This window comes from Coenobita brevimanus, chromosome 54, assembly GCF_032717465.1.
Source record: "Coenobita brevimanus isolate Jiangsu-jjx chromosome 54, ASM3271746v2, whole genome shotgun sequence".
Taxonomy (NCBI): domain Eukaryota; kingdom Metazoa; phylum Arthropoda; class Malacostraca; order Decapoda; family Coenobitidae; genus Coenobita; species Coenobita brevimanus.
Window position 1 is genome coordinate 9,401,715 of NC_137007.1, and position 27,006 is coordinate 9,428,720.

The 27,006-nt window shown below is 42.7% G+C and overlaps 1 protein-coding gene across 1 annotated transcript in view; it reads right to left on the bottom strand.

Annotated features, from left to right (window-relative positions):
• Positions 1–27,006, bottom strand: part of LOC145400999 (putative sodium-coupled neutral amino acid transporter 12) — a 406,122-nt gene that overhangs the window by 255,866 nt on the left and 123,250 nt on the right. Inside the window, exon 3 of the mRNA XM_080273357.1 lies at positions 25,109–25,193. Coding sequence (XP_080129483.1) covers positions 25,109–25,193 — 85 coding nt within the window. The remainder of the gene's footprint in view (positions 1–25,108; positions 25,194–27,006) is intronic.

Here is a 27,006-nt window from a genome sequence, read left to right on the forward strand (position 1 = left end):
CACACACACAATCTTCCACATTTGTATTCCAACTTTCAACTTTACCCACACAATCCTTGACCCAACTGATCCATACTGTCTTATGCTCCTCTTCCATCTTTTACTCACAACTATACATACTCCTTCCTTTGCCCTCTCATTCTCACCTACTCCTGCACATATACCCCATCCATACTCCCATTCTCTCACACTTTCTCCTCTCCATTTTGTTTCAGTTATTCCACATACATCCACTTTCGCACCCTCAAGCACCTGGACAATCTCTCTCTCTTTCACCTCATCATTTGCTCCTCTTACATTCCAAGTACCAATTACCAAGTCCTTTGTCCGGTCCTGGGTCGTCATCGTTTGGTCAGTCCTTGTCCGAAACTTATTGTTTGTTTTTTTAGTTAGCTGTTTTCCGGGGAGGGGCACTAACCCTCCGCCAACCCTTTTAGTCGCCTTTTACGACAAGCAGGGATACTGGGGGAGTATTCTTGAAAAAAAACCCTACCCCCAGGGGGGTATATTGGAGCCTTTATAAACGAAACGAGATGAACAATCTACAGCAGGTGGCAGAATGCTATTGTCATAACAGGATGAGTGTGGCCATGTGCAGTTTGCCACAAGGATGTGTGGAATATTGCATTTTGAGCAATGTTTGTTATGAGTGAGTCCATGGGAGACGTTGTGGTATTTGAGGGAGGCTGCAAAATACTGTAATGCTGAGTTTGAGCGTGTTGTATGTAAAGGCAAGCATACGAAAGGAGAGAGATGTATTATGATTAATCTTGTTGGAGAGTCTCTTGAGTGTATGGAGGAGTTTTGTTATTTTGAGAACATGACATGTGCTGGAGGTGGGGTTGGAGTTAGCTTAGAAGAAAGGGTAAGGAGTGGTTGGAAGAAGTTTAGGGAACTGTTGCCTCTCCTGACATTGAGAGGGCTCTCCTGTGCTAAGGGGTCATTGTAAGCAGGATGTGTTTGGAATGTAATGCTGTATTGTTGTGAAACTTAGCAAAGGAGGAGGATATTCATTAGCTCAAAAGTAGAGATGATAATGATCAGACGGATGTGTAATTGTTGTTGTTATGTAACCTCAGTCTGTCTAGACAAGCAGACCCATCATCCATGGGCAAACAACCACTCCTAAAAGGCTATCTCTTGCAGTGAACCACAGTGCCTCACCACAGCAAGGTGTGGGAAAAAGTTATAAGGTTTGGTTCCAAGATGGGCACCACATTGCGTCTCTTCACTCAGTTAACAAGGGCACAATTGCAGTCTCCACATAATCCTGTTATGTGGTTATATGGTTACCACCCAGCACTGTAAGTGCTTTCCCAAGAGAAAGACGGACACAGAAAAAGAATGATAAAACATAAAGGAAGAAGTACTACCTCAAGGGAGTGGATGTGTCCTTGAATGAAAGGCTTGGGGGCACAAGGCTGTGACTGATGAGTTTAATGGAAGGACAGAATCTGAATGTATTCATGATGCAATGAAATGGGATAGAATGAGACAGTTTGGGCATGTGGAGAGGACAGAGGATGACAACTGCGTGCAGAGGATGAGAGATGTGTAAAGTGAGAGTGAAGCTGCAAAAGGCAGACTAAAAAAAACACTTAGGATAAGATCATACAGTGTAACCTTAGGAATGATGGACTTAACAGAAAGGCTGCTGGAGATTGAGTAGCATGGAGAGCCAACATGAAATGATACAGGCCGACACATGCAAGCATGTTGAAGCTTTATAAACCAAGTGAAATGAATTAACAAATCTTGTCATGGCATTTCTGACTAAAATGAAGTGGTTAATGATGTCCTAAGTACCTGGTACCAAGCAATTACTTTACCATGCAGTCAAAGTGCAAAGAAAACATGAAGAGCACTTATTTTTAAGGCACGAGTAAGGATGATGTTACACAGAACCCTCCTCCCATTCAGTATGAGAGCGTACTGTATTTCTTCTTTTCTGCACACTTTTATTGCTAAATGGAGCACTTATTCTGTGCTTAAGCATCATTACCCCTTCACTAATGTCAGAAATGCCATCAAAGTGGTAAAAAAAAAATCTTGGAAGAGGTGCCCACCCTAAGAGCAATGTCTATATATCTATTGCCAGAAGCCCTAATCCCGTAAGGGCTGGCCACAAACAAATCACCTCCATGTTACCCTGTCCCCTACTATTTCACTGCCCTGCTCCCAGCTCACCCCCCCCTCTCATATACCTCTCCACTCCATCCCTCCAACTCATCCTTGGCCTTCCCCTCCCTCTCCACCCCTCCATCTCAGTCACATACACTCTCCTCATCAGTCTCTCGCTCTCCATCTTCTCCACATGGCCAAACCACCTCAATGTGTTTTTCCTAATGCTTCCTATCACATCCACATCCAAACCACAACGCTCCTTCACTTCCTCATTTGTTAGTCTGTCTCTCCACGTGACACCACATGCACCTCTCAAATACAGTATATAACTCATTTCCACTGCTCTCACTCTTGTGTCCCTTCAACAAGGCCCAAGCTTCACTTAAATTTTTTAGGGTTGGTTATTGCGTATTTATAGACTTGGAGAAGGCTTATGATAGGGTAACGAGAGAGGAGCTGTGGTACTGTATGAGAAAATCAGGAGTGGCAGAGAAGTACGTGAGGGTGGTTAAGGACATGTACGACGATAATGTAACAGCAATGAGATGTGCAGTAGGAATGACTGAGGGTTTCAAGGTGGAGGTGGGATTGCATCAAAGATCGACTTTGAGCCCCTTCTTGTTTGCAATGGTGATGGACAGATTAACAGATGAGATTAGACAGGAGCCTCCGTGGACAATGATGATTGTGGACGACATAGTGATATGTAGTGAGAGCCGGGAAGAAGCTGAGGTAGAGCTTGAGAGATGGAGATATGCACTGGAGAGAAGGGAAATGAAAGTAAGCAGAAGCAAAACTCAGTACATGTGTGTAAATGAGAGAGATGACAGGGGAACCGTGAGGCTGCAAGGTGTAGAGGTGGCAAAGGTAGATGAATTCAAATACTTGGGGTCAACTGTACAAAGTAACGGAGAGTGTGGCAGAGAGGTAAAAAAGACAGTGCAGGCAGGATGGAGTGTGTAGAGAAAGGTGACAGGAGTGATCTGTGACAGAAGGGTCTCTGCAAAAATGAAAGGGAAAGTTTATAAGATTGTAGTGAGGCCAGCCATGTTGTACGGAATGGAGACAGTACCACTGACAAAAAGACAGGAGGCACAGTTGGAGGTTGCAGAATTGAAGATGTTGCGTTTTTCACTAGGAGTGACGAGGTTGGATAAAATTAAAACTGAACATATTAGGAGAACAGCGCATGTAAGACAGTTTGGGGACAAAGCTAGAGAGGTGACACTGGGATGGTTTGGACATGTGCGGAGGAGGGATGAGGAGTATGTTGGGAGAAGGATGCTGGAAATAGAGTTACCAGGCAGGAGAAAGAGAAGAAGGCCAAAGAGAAGGTTTATGGATGTAGAGAAGGAGGACATGCAGGTGGTTGGTGTAAGAGATGATACAGAAGACACAGTAAGATGGAGACGGGTGATCCGCTGTGGCAACCCCTAAGGGGAGAGCCGAAAGAAGAAGAAGACGATGACAATACTGTCATGCAGCACTTTTTCATTTCCATGTTCACTTCCCTGTTTCTTATCACTGCTTTCAAAGAACCAGCAACCTCTCTTCCTTGTTGTACCGTTCAAGCACTTCACCCTCTAAACTTCCATCCTTACTCATCATACTACCCAAGTACTTAAACATACTCACATTTTCCATTTCCTCCTCATCCAACTGCACTGTACAATCAGCGACTTCATTTCTCTTGAAGACCATAACTTTACTCTTCCCTACATTCACCTTTAGATTCTGTTCCTTACACTCTCTCCCAAACTCATTCATCAAGCCTTGCAACTCCCCTTCGCCTTCACTTAACAATACAGTATCATCTGCAAACAATGGGACAGGAAGTTTCCAAACACTGCCCTCTCTCACTAGGGCTGCTCCAGTATCCACTGCCCTACCTTGTATCTCTTATATAACCAAATCAATATACAGATTGAACAACCAAGGAGACATGAAATATCCCTGTTTCAATCCAATATTCAAATAGAAAAATTCACTCAGTTCACTATCCACATGCACTACAGCCTTAGCACCCTTATACATACTCTTCACGGCATTCAACAACTTCCCATTTACCCCACGTATTCTTAATACTTTCCACTCTGTCATATGCTTTCTCCAAATCATGAAGGCTGCACACAACTTCTTTCCTTTCTTGAGAAACTTTTCCACTAAAGATCTAAGATTGAATATCTGATCTCCACAATCTTTTCCCGTCCTAAAACCTCCCAGTTCTTCTCTAACTAATTTCCCTGTCATTTCCCAAACTCTGTCAATAAGTATCTTACCATATACCATATATTTTTCCTATTACACAAAGAAAAAAAAATGCCCCTATGATTACCACACATTTCTTTTTCCCCTTTTCCTTTATACAGCAAAATAATTGTACCTAACTTCCAATCCTCCATGACTTTACCTTCCCACCAGGACAATCTGCACATCTTCCATGTCCATTCTACTACTATCTCTCCCCCATGCTTCAGAATTTCACCACACATTCTATCAATTCATGGGGCTTTCCCCATTTTGACTTTCTTCACTGCTTCCACAACTGCCATCCTACTTATTTCTTCCTCTCTTCTCACATCCCTCCTTCTCCCAGCCATTCCCCAGCCACTTATACTCACATTACTTTCATTCTCTATGTTCAACATACAGGCAATGTCATACAGGCAATCACTGATTACTTGACAAAAATGCTGGCTTTGACCCACTTCTTCAGATTGTGCATTATATACAGATACTGTGTACTCAGGGTTGGCCAGAAACTACTGACCCTCCACTGCATACTGTACTCAGGGTTGGCCAGAAACTACTGACCCTCCACTGCGTACCGTACTCAGCACTCCATGTACGCTCATTCATCGATTAATGCAGATAATAGGGACTGGACAAGGACCGTGCTACTTAAACCTGCATCGCTCAAACAATATGTCTGCATGTACAGTATATGAGTACAATGTGTTCTGGCGACTTTCCAAAACTCTCACTTTTACCCCTTCTTACCATCCTATCCCACATAAATTATCCCCTACTTATACCCATCATCAAATAAAACACTGAAAGAGATATAACTATTATAATTTAGAACATGAATGGTATAAAAATAGCATTAACAAAAACAAAAGTACGAGTATGGCTGGGTATCCGTGTGCTGTTGATGATGTGTAGCCCCTTGGCATTCTCCCCCAACCCCCCCACCCCAAATGTTGCTGTCATAAAGTTTCACCTTCTCTCATATCATGCGGCCTTCAACAGAGACGTTGTTTCTATTTGATGCCCCACATAATGCCCTGTGAGCTTCACAGTCAGCTTCAGGACAACATTATGAAGTTTCAATGCTACCAGGTTCACAACACCAGGGTTCCACACATGATCTGCATCTCCCGGTCCTTCAATATCGTTTTGATGGGGCTTTCATCCATGCTATACTTTTCTGCCATTTCTACCTGCCTCTTTCCCTGCTCTAACTCCTTTACTACCTCATACTTCTGGGTATACTGTAAGTGAAGATGCGCTGCTTTCTGGGTGGCTGGGGCTGATCATGCAGCATGACTAAGAGTCAATGTCCCCGCTCAACACTCAAACAAAAACAAAAAAAATCTTGCTGCATAGCGCAGGCAGCACTCCGTGAGATGCAAAAAAGGACTGCTAGCCATATGCTTAATCAGTCCCTGAAATTGAACAAAGAATGTGGAACTGAATGTTCACTTATGAGAACACATGGATGACGGATGAAAAATTTTTTCCTGATAGGCAAACATTTTCATTCCATTTCGTCCCCTAAAACTGCAAAACCCATATAAGTGTGTGGTACAACTTGGTGAGATGGGAAAAAAGGACTGATAGTCGCATGCTTAGTCTGTAAAAAATGTGTTGGGAAGCGAAAAATTGAACAAAGAATGTGGAATTGAACACTAACTTACGAAAACAGATGGAAGAAAGAGTAATTTTTTTCTGATTAGCATACATTTTCGTTCCATTTCGTCTCCTAAAATCAAGAAACCCATAAATTTTTGTCTAATCCTATGGCCTTGACTGTGCCCAGGACAAATACCCAGATATAAGCCAGTCAATCATCGTGAGTATTTTGTCACTGCAAGCCAGCTGACTTCCCATGCGAGCTCATGTTTTTCCCGGTGTTGATTATGACCTGTCACAGTATGCTGACCATGTCAGAACAAAAACATCTGACTCAACTGTGCATTACTCAAGAATTAAGTACTGTATACAGCAAATCCATTTACTACAAGGATGCACTGTACTATAGTATTTACAGTCCTCCACTTAACACAAGCTGGCATGAAATTTAAACAGACCACAGTCACGGTGATGACTTCAGATGTGGAACTTTGGGCTAAATACAATATGTCCTCCTACACCCTGGGCCAGGTTGTAGGATGGAACAAGGCTAGAGTTACAGAGTCTACGTCACAGAAGCTGTAGGAGACCACCCTACATCCCTGGCAGTGATCAGATCGTCTTTAAAAAAAAATCTGTGGCACATTAATATACAGTTGCTGATATTCAATCTTATTTCACAAAGAGTTTTGTTTGCAATTTAATTATAGAGAGCATTGTTGTAGTGCTGCTTGTAATTGCTTTATGGACAAAACATGTCTGGTCTCACTTTTGGCACACAGTTTCTGACCCCTGCATTTTATGTCACTTCTAATACAGATCAACAACCCGAATTGTGGCTGGTAGGTTTCTTTAGTATCGCCAACATTACCTGAATATGGGTACTGGACCTTTGTGGGTTGAACAAGTTCTCATTTTTGGAACAGCAGCAAGCATCACAGGTACAAGAACTGTAAGGGTCCACTGATTCCTCTTTGTAAGCACTTCATCTATTCATAAATGTAAAATGTTGATGGTTGGTCAGTTACTGTACTGGAATAAAAAACAACATTCCTGTGAAATTCATGTTGAGTAACCCTGGTCTGTTTAGCTGCGCAGCCCTATCAACTGCAGGCAAGCAATTGCCCCTGCTGTGCTGCCCCATGCAGTGAACTGATGTTCCCTCGTGGCAGACAGTGTCTCGCCACAGAGGCATGGGGAGAGGTGTGAAGCTCTGGCTCCTGGATGGACACTGCACTTGCATCTCTCCACCCAGTTAACAGGAGCACCATAGTAAGCTCCACATCACCCTGTTATCTGGCTACATGGTTTCCACCAAACATTGTAAATAGATTCTTGGGTTACAGGAAACCTTAACATCATTCAGTATAGAGTCAACTGGAAGAACAGTAACAGAAGGTGACAGGTGGCAGGAAAGATGGGAAACTGGAAGAGACAAGGGCAGACACAGAAAAAGAATGATGGACATAAAGGAAGAAGTAGGCAGCACTACATCAAGTGAGTGGATGATGGGTGCCCCTACTTACCACCTTTTATGACATAAAAAATCCAGTAATGTGACAGGGAATGAACTAGAACCAGCTACAGGTAGAGAGGTCTCTGCTACTTACAACTGCCACCCTCGCAGAATGAGGGCTGGGAGCAAATCTCAAACCTTTGAAGGCTTAAGCAAAGGTGGAATCAACTCCAGAATACCAAAAAGTTGCAAAGAAACTATGGCTCCATTGCCGGCATGAGACTTGAGTCAAACTTGGTGGTTAAGTCATTCTCAAGTTGGACTTGGGAGGAGTTTGCCTAAAGTTGATACGAATAAACAAGACCTGATCCTATCGCACGTCAAGCCAAGGTTCCCAAGCTCAAGCCACCCCTTGGTAGGCTTGAGCCAAACTTGAGCATTGTGGACCTATAATTTTAAATTCTGTAGATATGCTTTGAAAATGAACAGTTAATAAACAAAACTCAATACAATACAATAACAGATAATGGCTTCACAAGATTCTTGGCAAATACTGGAAATCTGCACAAAATATCTGGCTGTCAGAAATACACAGTATGTAACCCATATACTGAACATCTGTATAAATTTTATTTTAAGAATTTCACATCATGTATACACAAATGTTGCCACCACTGCACTGTGATATTCATGCCCTGCATTATTGTGGCATCAGTATGATGTAAACTACTAATCTAGGGCATAATTTTCTTGTACTGCATACCACTTTACAATACTGCAATAACTAACTTGATGGACAGTGGCTGGGTGGGCCACAAAACTGTTCATGATGCAGCACGATTTAACAGCCACAGTGAAATGAATTCAAATGCACTACATCAGCAACCTGATAATGGTATGACACACCTACTTATGAAATACATTGTGCAGCTCACCATCATAATGGAGTTATTGTGGTTGGAAACTTCCCATTTGCCACAAAACCATCAACTACCCTAGTGGGATTGAATATGTCAAAGCCTGAGTGAGTTGCCAATTAAACCAATATGCCATAACTTAAGTGTGATAGTGTTATACTTTCGGTAACTTATTTCATCCATTTTCTTACTTACCCACTCCTGGCCATGCATTTGATTTTAGCTTAAAGAACCAGTTTCTCTAAACAGACCTGAGCCTTGCTTGGGTGCCAACACCTTACATAAATTTCTTTCACTGAAGCTACTGCTCCTTGTTTCTGGGCTCAACCTTACAGGTAGAGATGAGAGATGACAGCTAGCCTAATAAGGCATAAAGTTTGCATGAAACTGCTCCTTACTGAAACTCACACTTCAGGCTGAAAATCTTGTTCATAAAAGGCATGCTGCAGTTCTCAGGTTATTACATAGCCTACTATAAAATTTCTAAACTGGTCAATACAGTTTGTATTGGGAAGACAATCAAGTAACCTATGATTACCAATTATTCATTCATCATCCAATCCTACGTTGCCCCATGAGAAGCGTAGCCCCGGGCTAGGCAAGTTGGTACTGACATTTAAAATGAGAGTGACCAGCCTCACTCATCCTTGAATGGTAATATGTGAGCAATAAACCCCAACCACCCCTTGGATATAAATCTTCACCGGCTCAATCTGACTGGAGCACCGTAATTACCCACTAAACCACTAGGCGCCACAATTTGGTTCTATGGTTACCACCCAGCGTCCATTCCCTTACTTGTCACTCAGTGTTAAGTCACCCTCAGGTAGAAGGAAGAGGAAAGATTGAAGAGGGAGTGTAAAGTCATCCGTAGGCAGAAGGACGAGGAAAGAATGAATGAAAGAACGACAGAAGAGGATGGAAGGAAAGATGGATGGAAGAGAGGAAAGGGTAGATACCCAAGGGTAGCACTACATCATGTGAGTGGATGGTGAGTGCCCCAATTATTCATCACTTACAAAATTATATACAGGCTGCATACTTGTATGATATTGTATTTTTTTTTTTTCCCCATTTATAAAGGGCCGAACATGCTTGCATGTGCCGACCTTGGTTACCTAATGGCAACTCTCTCTGCTGCTCCATCTCAAGACTCCCTCAAGAAATCTCAGTTCAGTCTCTTATCCCTGAACCCACACACAATGAGTTTTCCCATTTCAACTCTCAAAACTCTACCCTCAACATTCAAACCTCTTACCCTCCACACACAGTTGACATCCTCCATCCTCTCCACATACCAAAACCATCTCAATCTAACTCTTCTCATCATAATACTAAAGCTCAAGTCTCATCCTTTCTCTAAACTCTTCATTTACAATCCTAACCCCATTAGACCTTACACTCAAGGATACACTACACATCTGTCAAATCATTCTTATATTTTTGCACCTATGCATATTCTCCTCCTTTACAGCCCAAGTCTCACTACCATACAACATTACACTCCTGACATATGCTGCATTCATGGATCCCGTAACACAGATGTCGGGAGGGGCAACAACTTCCGAAACTTCTTCCAACCACTCCTTACCCTTGCCACCTCCAGGCCAACCTCCAGCAAGTACCACGTTCCCCAAAATAACAAATCTACCACTCCTTACCTTTGCCACCATGCTAGCTCCAGTCCCACCTCCAGCACATATCATGTCCTCCAAATAACATAACTCTTCCATACACTAAAATAAATCTCCAAGATGATTAATCCTTTCCCACCTCTCTGCTTCTGTATATTCTGATTTACATCCTTCACTCTTATGATCAACTTTATTTTACAGCCTGCCTCTAATACCACTACAACTTTTATGCATCCATTTATCACAAACACTGCACAAAACAGAGTTACTGTCTACATTCATGTGACAAACTGCTGATGTCCACACTCCCTCTGCTTTGACAGTGCTGCCACATGCCCTAGATATCACATTTGTTTTATTTGCACTTACTCCCACGCCCTTGTGGAGAGTGTGACTTATTATCTTGAAGCAGCTGCAATGGAATCATTGTCTGGTAACTGTGCCTGTGAAGCAAAGGATGGGAGCATGTGCAGGAGGGTGTGGAAGTGGGGCAGGAGGTTAGCAGGTGTAGAAGGAGGAGCGTTGTGTAGCCATTTATTGGTTTACAACACTAAAGATAGATCATAACAGACTAGTGTGACTTCAAAACATTCATGCGGCTTCCTAACACCAGTATTTATGTGGAACCTGCGAATGCAAAAGCAATGCATAATCTACCTTCCCCCCCTTCCCACATTAATCTATTACAATCCATCTTTAGTGTACTAAACCAATAAATGGCTACAATACCACTCCCCCTCCTACACCTGCTCTACTCTTACCACTTTTCACGCCCTCCTGCACACCCTTCCCACCTTTACCCGTCACATCTTCCACAAGCACAGATACCAGCCAAATGATTTTACAGCAGCTGCTTTGATATGATGTCACACTCTCCATATTTCGAATTAGTGTTTACTGCAGAAAAGTCTGCAAGTGTACCCTATTCCATCTCACCACTTCTACGTCTTTTCTCTCTTACCCTCACATTCTCTGCAATAAACACCCAGTCATCAGCACACAATAGCTCCCATGGGAGTCCAGCTCTGAAGGCACACAAATGAGAATCAAGCACCATAATATGCAGTAAGCAGTTTAAAAATGACCCATGATGCACATCAGTGCTCACAGAAAATTCATCACTCCAACCTCCGTTCACTCTTATCCAGGTGTGAGGATCCTCATACATTGCCATAATCACTCTAACCAACCATTCCTCAATTCCAATCTTTTTCATTGTCCACTTTATCACCTCCTTTAGCATTTTGTCAAAAGCTTTCTCCTTCTCACTATAACAAAGTACAACTCTCTCTTCCTTCCTATACATTTTCCTGAGGCCGATGGACGATGCATATTGGATCAATGGTCCCTTTGTCTGGTATCCCTTATGCATCTTGTCAATATTCACTCTTTCCCTTATTACACCATCTAGGACTCTCTCCATTACCTTCATTATCTGGTCCAAAACCAATATATTCTATAAATTCCTCTTTCCTGAGCATCACCCTTCCCTGCAGAAATACAGATTTCACTATGCAATGCTTATATAAGCTGCCTATCACCATGGAACAATTGTGTTGGCTGTTACATAATTCCTGCAATTTCCATCACAACTAGAAAGATGATAATGTAGCCCAGGTTACAGAAATTCTTAAAACAGTGGACTCGCTGTTTACACGGTTACTTGGGAGGGTGGGGGGGATAAACGAATCCTGTTAATGATGACCATGTAAACAGTACCATAAGACCCATTATAACAAGGCTGATGGGAGGAAGGGAGATCTTGACTTTTTTTTTTTTTTTACGATGTCCCTAATATAGACCTACTGACACCTATACCACTACCAAACACATTCATACACACACACTGATCATTAGGCACATTAAATACCAATTATTCAAGAATAACGGTAATAAGAGTGCAGTTTAAACTCATCCTGTGACTGCAGTAAAGATGACTATGTTGTGTTGGGAGAGGGGGATCCGAGTTAATATGGCTCTTTTGCAACAAGTCAGATTTACGACATCTTAAGAGTTAGGAACTGATTCAAATTACACTTATATGGTACAGCTGATTCTCGATTATCTGTTGTAATTCAGCCAAGCCCCACATCAAATAACGTGAAATGCAGGATATTGCATAACTGGCACAACATTCGGCTTTCAACCAGATACATGTAATGAGATTCTACCTGTCTCAACCCTCTACGCTAAAAGCTTTTCCATGAGTAAAAGATGAAAACTAAGCATATAAAAACAATACAGTAATGATACAATACAGCAATACAATACTGCACATAGTGTACAATTACATGTACTCACCAAGCGTTGGCATCGATGGGAAGAAACTGCACCAGAAGGTTCGCACTCTTAAACAGCACAGTACACAATACTGTACAGGAGTAGTTTAACAACTGCAACACAGCACTAGGACATGAGCACTGACAGGCCATTAACTTTGCAATACAATACAGTACAGTAGCTCAAACATAGGATGCAACAGAGTTAGTCGAAGCACCTGGGTTCTGTGACCACATGGTCAGAACAGCGGAGCACACAGGCATGTTTTGACTCCACGACATCCACGGGCAAGAATGACAGCACGCCGGAATTATTTGCACGCTGGATAAGCTACACCCATGAAAAATTCTGATTGGCCGGCGCATAGCATGCATTTTCAGTGGCTCCCGAGTTTCGGGATTTCCCCTGGCACTGGTTGGCTACCGCTTATGAGCTGGTTGAGATGCCTCAACACTGAATGCTGCACTGGACTGCCGGTTACATCCTGTTTCAGTGCCAGATGTTGCATAATTTAGCTGGATAGTGCTTTAATAAAGCCATGATAACTATGCCGGATACTGCACTGTGTTGAGCTGGATAGTAACAGTATGCTGTCATTCTGCCATTCAAAGTTTATAGTTACATTATGCTGTAATTCTGCCATTCAAAATTAAGGAAAGAAAAGAAAAAATACAATGTGAGTTGCGTATACTGGTGTGTCTTGTGTCAGCTGTTCTTGTGGTCAAGGAAGCAGCCTCATGTGGGTCAAGGATGCAGGCAGTGATGCTCAGTACTGCCTAACCCCACCAAAGCAACATGTAAAGAACAGCATTGTACAGTATATCACAAATTACAATACTGTACACAGTATATGCTAAAATAAAAAATTACTGGAATAAAAAGATACATAGGGAGATTGAGTGAATAATAGTGTAGATACCAGCTATGTGCATTCTGTTTATCATTTATTTTAAAACTCAGTCCCAGTCTAGTCCCCACCAAAACATCATGCAAGGAGCAGCGTCACAAACTGCATATCACTCACGGACAACACAATATTAAACTGAACAAAGTAAAGACACTGAGTGAATGGTTGTGCAGACACCAGCTGTGTGTGCTGTGTATTCTTTGTTTGAAATTATGATGAAATTACTTCCCATCAAAAACATGTGAAAAAGCAGCGGCATATAATGCACAATAGTTTATTTACAGGCAATAAAACATTGAAAAAAGGGCTTAATAAAGACATCCAGTGAAAAACTGTACAGGTACTAGCTAAGTGCAATCTGTGTGCGCTTTCCTTTATGACAAATATGTATGAGCTTTTGGACACAAATCAGGAAGAATGATCCTAACCTAGTAAGACGTTTGTTTACTATGTGATAAATGGCTATAATGATGAACTGAACGCTTGGACTCAGTTTCACAATAATGATGGTGCAATGTTTGCGAATTCACTATGATCATATATGTGACAGCCACTTATGAGAATTTGAGAATTTCATGTGGACACAGTTACGCACACAAGCCACCACTCTGAAGTTTGACCCAAGATGACAGCCCATGTTTACAGGCAAAGAACCCCCATCTCAGCCCACCACACAGGCAGCCTCCTTCACACCACTGCTCTGATGACCTCGTCTTGCTCACCCACTCATTCAAATGTCCTACACCTGTTATCATTCCCCTTGTGTGCTCCAAGTTATCTAACATTCTCACTTGTATAAAACCATCAAAACACAACTGTCATCACCAAATAACAGTGTATGTATGCAATGAGTAGTGCTGTGCGTGATATCAAGTCGAGGTAACTTTCTGTGTACAAAATAACTAAAACTCATAACTTAGAAATCACGTCTGATGCTAACCTCAGCGAAATGTATGGTGCTGCTGATGCTGCTGAAGACAAGCCTAAAAGGGCAAGGCATAGCCTTTCCCTTGATGTGAAATCAGACATTGTTAAGTGCCACATGGAGAAGCAGGGAATGAGAATGCGCGTCGAGGCCCTAAGGCTGCCCCAGTCTACATTCTGAATGGAAATGAAGAAATTGATCCTGTACTTGCAGTGTTGTAGAATGTGATTAACCTTACTGCTAAATGACTAAAAAGGGCAAAGGAGCCTATAATGGAGGAGATAGAGCAACTCCTAACTCTGTGGGTTAATGAACTGAACCATGAAAAGAAGCCACTGCATCAAAGTTTTATTTGCACTAAGGTTCTCGATCTGTGGAAGGATCTCAAGGATTACCAAGGCACGGACGCCATGTAGGAGTTCGAGGTCAGCACAAGTTGCTTTGAGTGGTTTAAGGCCCATGCTATTCTTAGATAAGCAATGATGCATAGAGAGGCTGCTAATGCTGACACTGTGGGAGCTGAGGCCTTCCCTGTGAAACTGAAGGCAATCTTGGAGGATGGGGGATACTCTCCAAAACAGGTCTTCAACTTCAATGAAACGGCCCTGTGTTGGAAATATATCTTCTGGAAGACAGACATAAGCAAGGAAAAATGGTGTGCACCAGGTCTTAAGGCAGCAAAGAACTGCCTTGCCCTCCTTGGTGCAAATGCAAAGGGGGATCCGAAATTCAAACCCTTCCTTGTGCACCACAGGGAAAACCCCCCGAGCATCGTCGGGGTATAATATGGACATCCTTGGGGTTATTTGGAAGAGTAACTTAACCCTCTTGTGCACAATGACTCAAAATGCATCACAAGAGTGTAGGGCTGAAGAGTAACCCATGACACACTTTGAGTCACAATCAGTGGTGGTCTGAAGGGATGCTGATTAGGCAATTCTGGACAAAAATACTCACCAAAAATTAATTCTTGCATGAAGTGTGTCAATCTTTGGTGCATCATAGGGGAGGGTGTCTATTTCAAGGCCAGCACTCTCAAACAGTCAGTTTTCTCTTGGTTTTTGGTGTGGGAGGGGGGGGGGAATATTTGGTGATTTTCTTGAAAACTATTGGCCGTATCAGAATTACGACAGCACCATGTGAAAGCTTGTGAAATTCTGCATCTAGAAATATGCGTTAAGATTGGCGACCTAGACAAATGATGGGCGTCTCATATCTGCTTCGTGACTTGAATTAACTCTTCATAAATGGCTTGCAGGAGGGAAAACAGGGAAGCCTTTTGCAGTTCCCATGATGTAGAGAGAACCTAGAGACCACACAACAGATTGCTACTTCTGCATGACAAAACTTGTGGGATCTTCTTCGAAAAATAAGAATGACACTATTCATCCAAATGTACCATCTGCAATAAGATCAGTCAACCACACGGAGGATCTTCCCATTCCAAAGTCACCAATAGATGAATGTGTATTCCAGACTTAATGAAGGTGGAGAAGCATCTGGAGCAGCTGCCTCTGATTCTAACTTTGAATGACAGCTGTCTGGCAAAGTACCCCATATAGTCACCCAAGGTGACCCTAATGATCTTGTACCCGACTTAAATTTATCAAAACAGCAGTCAGAACTACTCACTTCAAGCTGGCAAAAATCGAACTTGTTGCATCCAGACACAAAGATGACGAGGTTCAGGAAGTGGCAATCAAATTTGGAATGTTTTTTCAAGTCAGACAGAGGAGTATGCTACTCCAGCAATATCACTGGCCTGTCTGAAGCCTTGGGAAGGATTCAAGATCCTGACGAACGGCGACTTTTTACCGACTCCAGCATTCAGGGCTGAAGGCTGTTCTCCTCCACAGTGGGAACATGTTACCCAGTATACCACTTGTTTTGGCTCCTGAAATGATGGTAACATACGAACTGATGCAAAAACGATGCAAAAACTCCTAATTTTGACTGAGTATGATGAATTTCAATGGAAAATCTGCAGCAATTTGAAAGTGGTTGCCATGCTGCTTGGACTACAAGGAGGTTTCAAGAAATACTGTTGCTTCCCATGTTTATGGGACAGCTATGATGTGTGGCAGCACTACATCCAGCATGAGTGGCCTCCCCAAAATTCCTATGAAGCCAGTGTACACAACATACAGGATGGAATGAACCACTCGTCCAAGTGGAAGATATAATACTTCTACCTCTTCATATCTAGTTTGGCTTGATGAAAAACTTTGTCAAAGGCCTGGATAAGACAGGTGCAGGCTTCACACACCTGAATAATAAGTGATGCCAAACTGAAGGAGGGCATTTTCACTGGCCCACAAATTCGTAGCCTGCTGAAAGACAGTCAACTTGATGAAACCCTCTGGGTGGTGAACTTATGGCTTGGAGGTTTCTTTAAATGCTGGTTTTCTGGGTAGCCATCACAGTGAAGATAATGAGGAAATCACTGAAGAGTTCCTTGTTGCGTACCATAAACTTGGATGCCATATGTCCCATAAAAACCATCTTCACCCACATCTCATTTTTTTTCCAACAAACTTGGGTGATGCTAGTGACAAACAGGGTGAATGTTTTCACCAGGATGTTGCGGTAATGGAACAAAGATACCAAGGTAGAATTGGTGCTGTTATGACGGCGGACTACTGTTGGATGCTGACACAGGAAACCAATGTACAGCACAAAAAGAAATACCGGTAATCAAAAAACGTACTACAAGCACTTGTATTCACAGCAAAATTAACAAACAGCAGTGGAATAATACACCTGATTTTGTTTCTGCATGTTGCTTCCTAGTAACCAATGCAACTCAATCAGAAACGGGGTAGTTGAGGTTCTCGGGGGGGAGACCAAAGATAAGTCGTGCTGCCCTGTTCAACACAGACTGAACTTTTGTTAGTATATTATTTGGAAGACCAACCCACAGTGAATTACAATAAGTTTCCTGTGTGTGTGTGTGTGTGTGTGTGTGTGTGTGTGTGTGTGTGTGTGTGTGTGTGTGTGTGTGTGTGGGATGTGAACTCTCCCCTGTACTCTGAGGAGGAGGAGGTGCCACAGAGGAGTGTTTGAGTGTAGCATTATTTGCTGTTGCAGTTAACCCTCTCATTACTGGACGACGCAGACTGCGTCCAACCACGAGCAATTACTCAGGATGTGGGCTGGCTCGGCCTTGGCTGAATGCTGGTAGAACCCCCCCCTGTTTCTGCACTCGCGGTACTTCTTAAACTTTTTGTCCTCAGACCCTTGGTTTTGCTTCAATTTCCATGATTTTATTATTCCATGTGGAGAGGGTGGAGGGTGAGAGACTGATGAGGAGAGTGTGTGTGAGTTAGGTGGAGGGAGGAGAGGGAGGGGAAGGCTAATGGTGAGATGGAGGGATGGGGTGGAGAGGTTTATGAGAGAGGGGTGTGTGAGTTGGGAGCAGGGCAGTGAAATGGTGTGAGACAGGGCGACGTAGAGGCAGTTTGTTTGTGGCCATCCCGTGGGGGATTGAGGCATCTGGCAATAGATAGATAGATAGATATTATTCCTCGTAATCTCTAATAGTTGTGCTTGCTTATGGTGTTACAAAGAATGTTTGGCGAACATAAATTATGCGCTGATTCACAATGTTTTTTATTTCCTTTGTGTTTTCTCATAGAAATATATGTTTTATGGTAATTGTTACTGAGAAAGAGTTTTATGATGTTTCATTAGTGACATTTTGGTATACAAACATTTCCTGCTGGACAGTTTGGGTCGGTTTTACGTTCTGCAAAAGGAAATTATCTTACGGTTGTGCTGCAGTGCTGCAACGGTGTTTTGGACGGCCAAAGTTGTTGCTGAATTATTTTTTTCCCTTGCCTTTATTTATGCCTCTATCTGCCTGATTTTGTATTCACTTAGTCTCGAATGGTTGTACTGTACTTGCTTATGGTGAATATAAAATGTGTTAATTTACCATGTTTCTTTCTTTCTCGTTTCCTCATAGAAATACAGTAAAACCTCGATATAACGGACTTCAATAGATCAGAATTCGCTTTTGTCGGACTCGAGGATCTACCTGACTAAATTGCTGTATATCAGAAAATGTCCGATAAAGGCAGAAGCAGTGTGGACTGCCTGACCACTTCAGCTGTGTTCACCACAATAAGGTAAATAAAAAACATGTTTATCTGTGTACGGTACAGTGTTATTATATATATTATACCATTTGACCAAACCATACGTTCTGCCTACGTGTCAAGTGGGTTGGTGGAGGGTTAGTGCCCCTCCCTGTGAAACAAATAACTCAAGAGTCAAATGGCCACCCCAAATGGGATTATGGTGTCTGGTAATAGATAGATAGATAGATAGATGTTGCTTTTACATCACAATTAATATTTCTCAATCAAAAAATATTCTCAGTATAACCAGGCAAAGGGAGCATATTGATTTCTGATTAGTGGAAAAAAAATTTCAAGGCTAAATTTCAGAAATCTGTGTGTGATGGAGAAAAGATAAAAATATATTTGTCATAAGTACCGTCATTTTACCTCAGATCACCCACTCTCATTTCTGAACTTGATAAAAAGTTGAAATTTGTCGTGTAGTGTACTTTACGCCACATTTTCCTAATGCTAATTTCATCGGTCAAGAAATTTCTGCACCAGTCACATCCCCAGTAGCTGTGAGAAAAAAACTGGTCATGATAGGTTTCCTCCTCCTTTCACATCCTAGTGGCTGGCTGAAGAGTGGGTGGAGCAAGGACGATATACAGTATAAACAATGGATGCACCTACTATCACAACAATTCCCCACTAAAACATACCAAGACAAATCCCCAACAGGACCAGAGCACCGCAGTTTCCAATGGTTTTTGTCCTAATAAATTTATTCGAAACGGCCTCTTGAAATTTAACTTTCTTTTTTTACTGGGATCCTCAAGACTATTTCCTATCTGGACCAGGGTACTGGTCCTATGGATTTTGTCCTGAATAAAATAATTATGATATGTCTCTTGGCTTCTTAACAATCTTTTTAATGGGATCTCATTGAGTTACACTTTTTAACATTCATCATACTATATTTATACGCAAAGTCTGATCCTTAATGAGGAGCCTACCCAAAACTATAGCAATCCCATTTACTTGCTTACATATTGTGCACGCACAATACTGTATATGTTTTAACCAAAAATCAATCAACAATAGTACTTGGTTTCTATATCTCCAAATGCATTGTCATTCCCTATTATCTGGTGTGATGAGTAAGGATGGAAGTTTGTGCACGCACAATACTGTATATATTTTAACCGAAAATCAATGAACGATAGTACTTGGTTTCTATATCTCCAAATGCATTGTCATTCCCTATTATTTGGTGTGATGAGTAAGGATGGAGGTTTGGAGGGTGAAGTGCTTGAAAGGGTACAGCAGGGAAGAAAGGTTGCTGGTTCTTTGAAAGCAGTGATAAGAAACAGGGAAGTGAGCATGGAAGTGAAAAAGTTACTACATGACAGTATTGTGATACCAACTATAACGTACGGAAGGGAAGCTTGGACGTTGTTGGAAGGACACAAGTCAACAGTGAGAGCAGTGGAAATGAGTTATTTAAGAGGAGCCTGTGGAGTCAAATGGAGAGACAGGCTGACGAATGAGGATATAAAGGAGCGTTGTGGTGTGGATGTGGATGTGATAGGAAGCGTTATGAGGAACACACTGAGGTGGTTTGGCCATGTGGAGAGGATGGAGGGTGAAAGACTGACGAAGAGAGTGTATGTGAGTGAGGTGGAGGGGGGAAGAGGGAAGGGGAGGCCGAGGATGAAATGGAGGGATGGGGTGGAGAGGTACATGAGAGGGGGTGTGTGAGTTGGGAGCAGGGCAGTGAAATGGCGGGGGACAGGGCGACTTGGAGGCGATTTGTTTGTGGCCACCCCAAACGGGATTGAGGCATCTGGCAATAGATAGATAGAATATGGATTTGTTTGGTACCCCCATGCAGGTAGTTCAACCACCTCTCCATTTTACAGCCTATCTGCTCATTTATCAAAACTGTCCCCTCACAGTCATTTTAAAGTTTAAATGACAGCCCAAAACAGGCACAGTGGCTAATATTAATCATCAACACTGTCATCACATGTCCTATTACACACAATGTTACATCTGAAATAGCTCCTGCTCCGATCATACTTCTGCCACAGATGTTGTTGCTGTTGACAAACATACAGAGAGAGAGAGACACATATATCTTCACAAAGTTTGGCAAAAACATAGTGGAAAAATCAAACCATCTGAAACACACACTAGTGGAGATACGGTTTTCACTGCACTTCACCAGTTGTATATCATCTTCAGACGGAACTGGGAAGATATTTATTTCTTTGACTGCACATGTTGGCTGGCATACACCAGTCTAAGGTGCTCATGTCTCCAGAGTTTCTTCACACCTGAGTAGATCTATCTATCTATCTATCTATTGCCAGACGCCTCAATCCCGTTTGGGGCGGCCACAAACAAATCGCCTCCAAGTCGCCCTGTCCCCCGCCATTTCACTCCCCTGCTCCCAACTCACACCCCCCTCTCTCATATACCTCTCCACCCCATCTCTCCATCTCATCCTCGGCCTCCCCCTCCATCTTTCCCCCTCCACCTCACTCACATACACTCTCTTCGTCAGTCTTTGACCCTCCATCCTCTCCACATGGCCAAACCACCTCAGTGTGTTCCTCATAACGCTTCCTATCACATCCACATCAACACCACAACGCTCCTTTATATCCTCATTCGTCAGCCTGTCTCTCCATGTGACTCCACAGGCTCCTCTTAAATAACTCATTTCCACGGCTCTCACTCTTGACTTGTGTCCTTCCAACAACGTCCAAGCTTCACTTCCGTATGTTAGAGTTGGTATCACAGTACTGTCATGTAGTAACTTTTTCACTTCCATGCTCACTTCCTTGTTTCTTATCACTGCTTTCAAAGAACCAGCAACCTTTCTTCCCTGCTGTACCCTTTCAAGCACTTCACCCTCCAAACCTCCATCCTTACTCATCACACTACCCAAGTACTTAAACATACTCACATTTTCCAATTCCTCACCATCCAACCTCGCTGTACATTCGCTGACTTCACCTCTCTCAAAGACCATCACTTTACTCTTCCCTACATTCACCTTTAGATTCCGTTTCTTACACACTCTCTCAAACTCATCCACCAAGCCTTGCAGCTCCCCTTTGTCTTCACTCAACAACACGGTATCATCTGCAAACAACAGTACAGGGAGTTTCCAAACACTATCCTCTCTCACCAGGGCCACTCCAACATCCACTACCCTACCTTGTACCTCTTTTATTACCCCATCCATGTACAGATTGAACAACCATGGAGACATGACACATCCCTGTTTCAACCCAACTTTCAAAGAGAAAAATTTACTTAGTTCACCATCCACACGCACTGCAGCCTTCGCACCATCGTACATACTCTTCACAGCATTCAACAACTTCCCATCTATTCCATATATTCTTAACACTTTCCACAATCCTAGTCTATCCACCCTGTCATATGCTTTCTCCAAATCCATGAAAGCCGCATACAACTTCTTTCCCTTCTCTAGAAACTTTTCCACTAAAGATCTGAGAATGAATATCTGATCAACACAACCTCTTCCCTTCCTAAAGCCTCCCTGTTCTTCTCCAACTAATTTCTCTGTTCTTTCTCTAACTCTGTCAATAAGTATCCTACCATATACTTTTCCTATTATACTAAGAAGACAAATGCCCCTATGATTACCACACACTTCTTTTTCCCCTTTTCCTTTGTACAAGGGAATAATTATACCTGACTTCCAATCCTCCGGGACTCTACCTTCCTCCCAGGCCAATCTGCACATCTTCCACATCCATTCTACTACTATCTCTCTCCCATGCTTCAGCATTTCACCACACACTCCATCAATTCCTGGGGCTTTCCCTGATTTAACTTTCTTCATTGCTTCCACAACTTCTATCCTACTGATTTCTTCCTGTCTTCTCACCTCCCTCCTTCTTCCAGCCATTCCCCAGCCACTTATATTCGCATTACTTCCATCCTCCACGTTCAACAATTCCTTAAAGTGTTCTCTCCATCTGCTCACTTTTTCTCCCTTCTCCACTAGTAATCTACCATTTTTATCTTTCACTCCCCTGCTAACTCCACTTCCACCCTGTCTTACTCTTTTCACCTCTTTCCAGAATATTTTCTTACAGTCCCTCCACTTTACACTCAAATTCCTTCCAAATTCCTCATCCACTCTCTTCTTACTCTCTCTTACTAATCTTTTCACCTCTCTCTTTCTTTCTACATATAACTCTCTCTTCCGCCTCTCAACTTCTTCCACGCCCCTATTTCTCATCCATTCATTGTATGCTTTCTTCTTTTGTGCCACAGGCCGTTTCACCTCTTCAGTCCACCACGCTGTTCCTTGCACCCCCCTCCGTCTTCTCTTCCTTCCACACACCACATCACATGCTGCACATATTTCTTCTGTAAATATTCTACACACACCTTCCATGTCCCCCATCTGCTCCAACTCATATTTGCCCAATCGTTCCTCCACTTCTCTCTTATACTCTGCCTTTTTCTCATCCTCTTGTAACCTTTCCACTCTCCTTGCAACTACTCCTTCCTCTCGTCTTTCCCTTCTTCTATTCCTCCATCTTACTTGAACTTTAACTCTGGCCACCACCAAGCAGTGGTCAGAAAGACCACTCCACCAACCTCTATAAACCCTTGCATCCAATACACATCTTCACATCCTTTCATCCACACACACATAATCAATCATTGCCTTCCTTTCATTCAGTTCACCACCCACCCTTCTCATCACTCGCCATGTATACCTGTGGATCATTTTATGCCTGAAGAGGGTATTGGCTATCACCAACCCCCTCCCACCACAAATGTCCACTAACGCACTCCCATTCTCATCTATCTCAGCAGGCACACCCCACTCACCAACTATTCCATCCACCTTCACATTCCCAACTTTACCATTCATATCACCAATCAAAAACACTCTATCATTCCTTCCAAACTTTTCCATGCACACTTCTACATTTGTCCAGAACTCTTCTCTCACTCTTCTAGCACGATCTTGCGTTGGCGCATACACACACACAATCGCCCACATTTGTATTCCAACTTTCAACTTTACCCACACAATCCTTGACCCAACTGATCCATACTGTCTTATGCTCCTCTTCCATCTTTTACTCACAACTATACATACTCCTTCCTTTGCCCTCTCATTCTCACCTACTCCTGCACATATACCCCATCCATACTCCCATTCTCTCACACTTTCTCCTCTCCATTTTGTTTCAGTTATTCCACATACATCCACTTTTGCATCCTCAAGCACCTGGACAATCTCTCTCTCTTTCACCTCGTCATTTGCTCCCCTTACATTCCACGTTCCAATTGCAATGTCCTTTGTCCGGTCATTGGTTGTCAACGTTTGGTCAGTCCTTGTCCAAGGCTTATTGTTTGTTTTTTTTAGTTAGTTGTTTTCCGGGGAGGGGCACTAACCCTCTGCCAACCCTTTTAGTCGCCTTTTACGACCATTCAAATGGCAGCATGAAAATGTGATTTTTGTCAAATGTGAGTAAAATATTATGTAAATAATATGGTTAATAACCAGCAAATTTTAGCTGTCTAACATTCTAGAGTTTCAAACACCTTGGAATACCACACTAAAAATGAATGAATAATATGATAAGAACAAAGCTGGACTCATCAAGTGCTGACCAGAGTAATCATACAAAACCTAGTACTGTACTGTTCAATTTACTCTAAGTGTTTACATTGTAACTCACTCTAGATACAGTGCATTATTCTTGTACAGCATAAGTTTTGCTGTGGTAGGTGGGGGTTCTCACCATCCACTCACTTGATGTAGTACTACTCTCAGGTGTCTGCTCTTTCCCCTCCTCCACCCTTCTTTCCTTCCATCCTCTTCTGTCGTTCTTTCCTTCATTCTTTCCTCGTACTTCTGCCTACGGGTGACTTTAAACTCCTTCTTCTGTCTTTCTTTCCTTCATTCTTTCCTTTTCATTCTGCATGTGGGTGCCTCTACACTGAGTGACAAGTCAAATGGTTTCCTGTACACCAGGAAACCATTTAACACGCTGGGTGGTAACCATAGAACCAAATTTTGGCGCCTGGTCATTTAGTGGGTACTTACGGCGCTCCAATTGGATTGAGCCGGTGAAGGTTTATATCCAAGGAGTGGTTAGGGTATACTGCTCACATAATGCCACTCAGGGATGAGTGATGCTGGTCACTCTCACCTTAAATGTCAGGGCCAACTTGTCTAGCCCCGGGCTCCTACACTTCTCATGGGGCAACGTATGATTGGATGATGGATGGAGAAATGGATATGGCTAATAACAGTAATAATAAAATTTCCCATTCTACAGGGTCTGGTCATTGTTATTGCCCTGGCAAGCTGTGACTCAGGTATGGGGATTAAGGGAGAGACTACACTACAGACAAAGGGCGGAGAGGTTTAGAACACACTAGGCAACAGGCAGTAAGTATATGAGTCCTGAAGTACCAAGATAGAGGTCACTGATGCCAGCAGGTTGTTAGCGTCCTCCTGAGAGCATGGTGGTGAGGTGGAGGTTAAATGGGTATCAAGATGGGTTGAGAAAGTGTCATGAGAGGAAGAACATGGAAAAGATGCATTAGAAGAAAATTCAAGAACTGTGGAATGTATGTCAGAGCACGTGATAAGTTGACTGTCAGAAGCAGGTGAAGTTGACGTGTTGTTCACATTGAAACGAAGCTGTGGTAAAGTGTCTGTTAATAATGCAGAGCAAGGTGAGGATGTCCTGTTAGGTAATGACATAGTAGTAGTGGTGACAGCTTCTATCACAGATGTGGTGCAAGCAGATTGAAGAAGTATGTCCAACTGCGGTTGTGAATGTGACTGAGGTGTTGGTGGTGGAGAAGGTATGTTTTGTAGATGGTTATTGTGATAACTGAGCTGACAGTCTGGGGAGGGAGCTAAAGGCACCTTCTTGAGCTGCTTCATGCGTCGCCAATGGTTGATTGCGTTGGCACATGCCATGCTCTCCACAACCCACGTGGTCGTCAGGTAGCTGGAACAAAACAGAGAGTTACTATTTTTTTTTTTTTTTTTTTTTTTTTTTTTTTAATGCACTCGACTCTGGGCATAGGCTTCACAGCCTGTTCCCAAGGCCCAGTAGTCCTCCTACATATCATACACCTCTACATGTCACCACTTCGGAGCTAACACCCACCGTCCACACTGAATACATGCTAGGATTGTCTCATACAGGACTGGTGTATTGGTATTAGCGGGGGTATTTTTTCAACATGTCGGCAGGTCTTCTGGTAGGTTGGTAAAGTCTGCTTTACATGAAATTCAAATCCTTAAACTATTCCCTGCCCCAGCGGGGATTTCAACCTGGGTCCGGTAGGATCGCAGGCCACCTCTCTACCGATTGAGTTACCGCCTCCCTCAAAATTCACGTCCTTTTTTTTTTTTCTTTTTTTTTTTTTTTTTTTAATTCCACTAGTCTCACAATGATGTGATTTCTCTACACATAACTTTGATGTACAGCATCATTCAGAGGAGAGTTAAGTGAACAGAAATAAGGAATGAGCATACAGAGAATCCTCAGTATCCTAACAACTGATACTTGAATTTTCACTCATCTAAATTACCTTACATTCCTTCCACTTTACACTCAACTTCCTTCCAAATTCCTCATCCACTCTCTTCTTACTCTCTCTTACTAATCTTTTCACCTCTCTCTTCCTCTCTACATATAACTCTCTCTTCTATTTCTCAACTTCTTCCATGCCCGTTTCTCATCCACTCACTGTGTTTTCTTCTTTTGTGCCACAGCCTCTCACTTCTTCTGTTCTAGAAAGAGGTAAAAGAAGTTAAACAGGGTGCCAAACAGGGGCCTCATTTTGTCTGCAAATGTGGGGGGAACACAATCGGCATCATACTACTTTGTGTATGTATGGGCCAACAAAAACTCGAGATCTGAAGTGAGTGTCCCAAACACACACGCTTTCCCAAATTCGTGATACTATCGCTTACAACAGGATCTCGCCAATAATGACTTCGACAATAACGTTTTCGGCAATAACAGTAAGTTAAAATAGATACCCAGTTTCTTTAACAATGTTTGGATTCACATGAATAAGTCATTTCACAAATGCTAAGTTGTTATACTACAAACATGTCCACAGCAAGATGAGGAATGAAACACAAACAAAAAGAGGTGTGGGAAATTGCAGAAAATGTGAGCAGTAGCAACGAGGAGATGGAGGATCCTCCCTTCACCCCCTCCCCCGCCACTGTCCCCTCCACTCCATTACCCCACCTGACTCACCAGCCGCCTCCCCCTCCACCTCCACAGCCCCACCTGACTCGCCTGCTCCACCTGGCATACCTGCAACCCTGACCATAATTACTGCTGCTGTATTCTGAAGAAATATAACATTTGACAGGCCGTAAATTTCTTTGTCAAAGCCTGGTATAATACAACATTGGCAACCGTTAAACAAGCATGGTTGGCACTCCTGCCACAACTCAAGTCTGTTGAGATGGAGAGAGAGCAGCCATCAGAATAAATGACTAATGACTGGACTTATAAATCAGATTTCAAGAAAATCCCAGAAATGGTATCACGACTGAGTGAATGCCCGCCATCAGTCACTCATCACTCGCTTTCTTTCAAAATGCCGGCCAGCCAAGGAAGAACAATAGAGAAGGGTTGAGTAGATGATGATGTCGATGACGGACTATCCTGAAGATTTTGACTTTGTGGGGTTTGATGATCTGTTGACGGAAGTAGGTGACCCTGGCACGAGAGGCAGGAGTGGGGACGAGGCCAGCGAGAGGTCAGGGGGTACGCCGCAGTAGCCTCCATGCAC